The sequence below is a fragment of the Marmota marmota genome, unplaced genomic scaffold, assembly GCF_001458135.2.
Source record: "Marmota marmota marmota unplaced genomic scaffold, marMar, whole genome shotgun sequence".
Taxonomy (NCBI): Eukaryota; Metazoa; Chordata; class Mammalia; order Rodentia; family Sciuridae; genus Marmota; species Marmota marmota.
In genome coordinates this window covers 6,672,359-6,676,528 of record NW_026000102.1, presented here as the reverse complement: position 1 = coordinate 6,676,528, position 4,170 = coordinate 6,672,359, and the positions used below count along the sequence as shown (strand labels likewise).

Here is a 4,170-nt window from a genome sequence, read left to right as displayed (position 1 = left end):
ACAGGCCCTGGAGAGGTAATGGCGGGAGCCAGGCCTAGAGCCCCTGGGCGGGTCCATGTGGTCCCAGCCCCTCCCACACCACCTCCATCTCTGGACGGCTGGGCCTGCTTACAAGGAGTGGGACCCGCCCAGGTCCAGCCTGGTACTGTGAACGACCCGGCAGTGTTAGGCCCGCGGACCTGCTGCGCTCGGCCACCCAGAGCAGGCATTGTGTAGTAGAGGGCGGAGAAGTCTGTCCAGGGTTCAAGGCAGCCCAGGCTGCAAACGCCAGCGCTAGACGGGGCTTCGGTGGCCAGACTTTGGGCTGTTCTTTTGCTGTGGCTGGTGACTTTGACCTGAGCCCTGCCCCCAGGCCAGGCCTGTCTCACAGGGTGTCTGCCACCTGGACCCCACAGCCCATTTTCCTAAGGGGAGCCTGGAATGGATGCTTGCTGAAGGGGAGGCTCTCCAGCCCCAGGCTGGGCCCGATGTCCCTAGCTATGCTCAGATCCTTGTGCCTTTCTCTGGGGGCCTCCTCCACCAGGAAGCCCCCTTGGTTGGCCTCTCAGAGCCTCTCTGGGTTTTCACAGGGGGTCCCCTGCATGAGGCCAACTGTGCAGTTGTCTGAATCGAGGGCTTGTTCTGAAGCCTCACTTGTGAGTAGCTGGAGGATGGGGAGGGTCCATGCTGGGTTGGGGGATCCTGTGTGCTCTGTGGTCATTGCTCCACATCTCACATGCCTCTCCAGGGAGGGACCACAGGAAGAAAGAAGCCATTTATTGAGTACAGGTTGCTCATCTCCTTCTATTCCAGGTTACTGGTGCGGGCCAGCCCCCTCAACCTTCTTCCAGTGCCTGCATTCTGGGGACATGCACTGTGCATACAGCAGGCACTCTCTAAGTGCTCAGCAGTGAGCAGCTCACCCCACAGGCTGCTTTGGGCTTCAGAGAAGTTTGGTAGCCTCTCCTCCACCTGTCAGCACTGTGTCACCACTCTTACCTGCCCAGGGCACTGGCACTGTGAGGGGTCTCCAATCAGCACAGATGGACATTGTGCTACCGTGTGCCAGCTTGAGGCGGGCGTGACCTTTGTCCAAGAAACCAGAGCTCTGGCACAGTCTCCCAGAGCTTGGATGAGCCCTGTCTGAATCACCCTGGGTCCAAGTCTCAGAGGACCAAGCTGTGGACAGTTCCCACATGTCCTGGGGCAGGGCAACCAGTTTCCCTCCAAAGGGATGCTTTGGGAGTGGAGGGGCGGCATTTGTAGCGATGGGGACTCATGTCAGTGACCCCTCCTGGGAAGCCTTCCCCAGGGAAACAAGGAGGCTGCGCTCCCCAGCGTGACCAGAGCTGGCCCCTCTGAGTGCCAGCTGGTGCCCAAGCGGAGCTGAAATCCACTTGCCCTGCTGGGGATTTTCTGACCTGGCCTTGCCCCACCTGCAGGGTGTGGGCAGCAAGCTGGTCCTGCACCTAAGGCAGGACTGGGGGTGCGGCCTCTGCCTGCGGTGCCTTGCCGAGATGGGGGTCACCAGCAACCTCAGTCACACCCTCCTTTCCCTCCCCACTCTCCCCCGGCTTGGCTTGCCTAGCTAAGGGTACATGCGGGTCCAGCCAGTCCACTGTCAGGGGACCTCAAGTCTGAAGGAGCCTGAGGTCCCCCCTTGCTCGGCAGAGGAGAGGCCCTGGGTGTGTGGGCTCTGCCTGCTTCTCCAGCAAACACCTGTCTCGGCTCAGTTTCTCCAGCTGTGCCACATGGAGTGAGATGGGGTGCTGGGGGACACTTGTGGATGGTGTAACTCAAGATTCCAAGTCATTTGGGAGTCATGCAGAGGGTATGGGATGGGGAAGAAATGGCCTCTGAGCCTGGCGCCATTCCTGCTGACCCTGGGGTAGGAGGGTGTGTGGAGTCTTGAGTAGTGCCAGGATCCAGAAGTGTGTGTGTGTGGGGGGGTCGGTCAGCCTGGAAACCAGTGGACACCCTTGGGTGGCCTCAGCAGGGCTGGCCGGTCAGGTGGGCAGATTGGGCCCCAGGGCAAGGATCCTGGAGGCCTCCTCAAGCGGCTGGATCAGGAAGGGTAGAGGGCATCGTCCCTGGGGCAGCATCCAGGTCGGCCCTGGATGGACATCTGGCCTCCTCAGGTTCTAGGCTGGGGAAACTGGTGCTTTGTGGTTCGAGGAGCCCCATGGTGGCAGAGACCAAGCTCAGCTCAGAAGCGATGACTCCAGCCAGAGAGGGTGCCAGGGTCACTGGGCGGCGAGACCTCCACCGATCCAGGGAGTTCTCTGTCCAAGCTCCAGAGCATCAGGGGTGCATGGCCATCTGCCAACACCATGAGCACTGCCTTCTGGGTTCTGAACGGAGGACTCAATACCACAAACCCACCTCCTCAGGCTCTGCAGTCAGGCCCTAAGGTTCAGGCTGGGAAAAGCCTGGCGCTGGGTGAGGCTCGGAGGACGCAGCTCCCAGCCCCTCCCTGCCCCGCCCCCGCTGCTCCCCGCTCTGGTCTCCACCATCCACCTTCACCTAATGAGTGGAAGGGCGCCTGCCTCTCCAACCAGTGAGACCCAGGTGCAGATTGCCCCGTGGTTGCTGGCTCACACATGCCCCTCTCCACACTTTGAAGGAAAGGCGGGTGGTCTGCACCAGAGTGCAGGAGGACGGGGCTCCGGGGAGGATGGCACTCCAGGTAGGGGACCCAGCCAGAGCCAGGCCTGGAGCCGGGCTGCCGACCTCCACCCGTTGCCCTCCCCCTCCAGTACTCCCCACTGTTGAAGAAGCTGTACTGCCAAATCGCCAAGACGTGCCCCATCCAGATCAAGGTGTCCACGCCACCGCCCCCGGGCACGGCCGTGAGGGCCATGCCGGTTTACAAGAAGGCAGAGCACGTGACCGACATCGTGAAGCGCTGCCCCAACCATGAGCTTGGGAGGGATTTCAACGAAGGTGAGTCCCCGCCAGCTCCCAGACCACTGCAGCACCATGGCCAGCGGCCGGATGACCAGCCGAGAGAGGCAGGGTCCAGGGAGTGGGGGCTGACCGTGTGGATGCAGCCATTCCTCCCGGGGCCCCGTTTCTCCCAGCTCTGACTGGGGCTCCAGAGCGGGAGCAGGTGGTCTGGGGTGGGTCTGCAGATCCAGTGGCCAGGTGGAGTCCACATGGGGTGCCCTCCAGTGTGCTGGCCAGGCCTTGGGGCCACCTGGGGCTCAGCAGGATTGCTGAGGACAGAGCTTCTGGGCCAGGCACAGGGCTGGCAGCAGGCCTGAGTCCTGCCTGGGATGCCCAGGGGTCCAGGCCACCAGGCACCGGGCCCCTCTCTGAAGTGGTATGCCCTCCCGGCAGGACAGTCTGCCCCGGCCAGCCACCTCATCCGTGTGGAGGGCAACAGCCTCTCACAGTATGTGGACGACCCTGTCACCGGCAGGCAGAGTGTCGTGGTGCCCTACGAGCCCCCGCAGGTAGGCCAGGGGCCAGATGGGGTCCCCCAGGTGGAGATTCTGGCTGGCCTCAGGGCTCAGGGGCCCCCACTGAGTGCAGTTGTGTCACGAGGCCCTTGTCTGCCTGGCACTCAGCACTGGTTGTGACCACCTGCTGTGCACACCGGCGCCCCAGGCCAGGTCTGACGGGCCTCTGTCATGGGTGGGTAGGTGGTCTCTGAGCCTCAGCCTGCCCTCCTGGAGTCTCCTCTTCCTGCCTGTTGGTCCCAACATTGGTCTGGGCCTGGGCTGGACACCAGAGGAGCACAGTGGACGTTCCCAGGCACCTCAGACTCTGGATTGGCCGAGAGAACCAAACCAGCCAGCACTGGTGGGGTGCGGGCATCCAGGCTGGGGCTGGACGTGGCCCTCAGGCCAGACAGGGGCCTCAGGGGCAGGCGGCCGGAGGAGGAGAGGCTGAGGTGGGGCCTGACCTTTAATCTGAAAGGAGCAGAAGGTCCTGGGGATGGGGACGCCATTCTGGGTCTGATGCGGGGCTCAGTTGGTGGGAAAGGGTGGGGGTGGAGGGAGGCAGAGGGTTGAGGGGACCCATCGAGGTGGTGGTAGGATGGGTGTCCCTGGGGAGGGCAGGTGACCGCCAGGTCCCATCCCTGTACCTGGTTCTGAGACCAGCCCTCCAGGGCCCCATCCTGTGGTCCTCTGAGGGCAGCCCTTTGTGTGAGTGGGACAGACCCCAGGGGTGTGACCCAGCTGCAGC

At 63.1% G+C, this 4,170-nt stretch overlaps 1 protein-coding gene across 10 annotated transcripts in view; it reads left to right on the top strand.

The window, feature by feature from the left end:
* Tp73 (tumor protein p73) overlaps positions 1-4,170 on the top strand; it is a 52,601-nt gene that overhangs the window by 40,852 nt on the left and 7,579 nt on the right. For all 10 annotated transcript variants that reach the window (XM_048783752.1, XM_048783755.1, XM_048783754.1 and 7 more), the window contains 2 exons: positions 2,736-2,922; positions 3,319-3,434. In XM_048783752.1, coding sequence (XP_048639709.1) covers positions 2,736-2,922; positions 3,319-3,434 — 303 coding nt within the window. The remainder of the gene's footprint in view (positions 1-2,735; positions 2,923-3,318; positions 3,435-4,170) is intronic.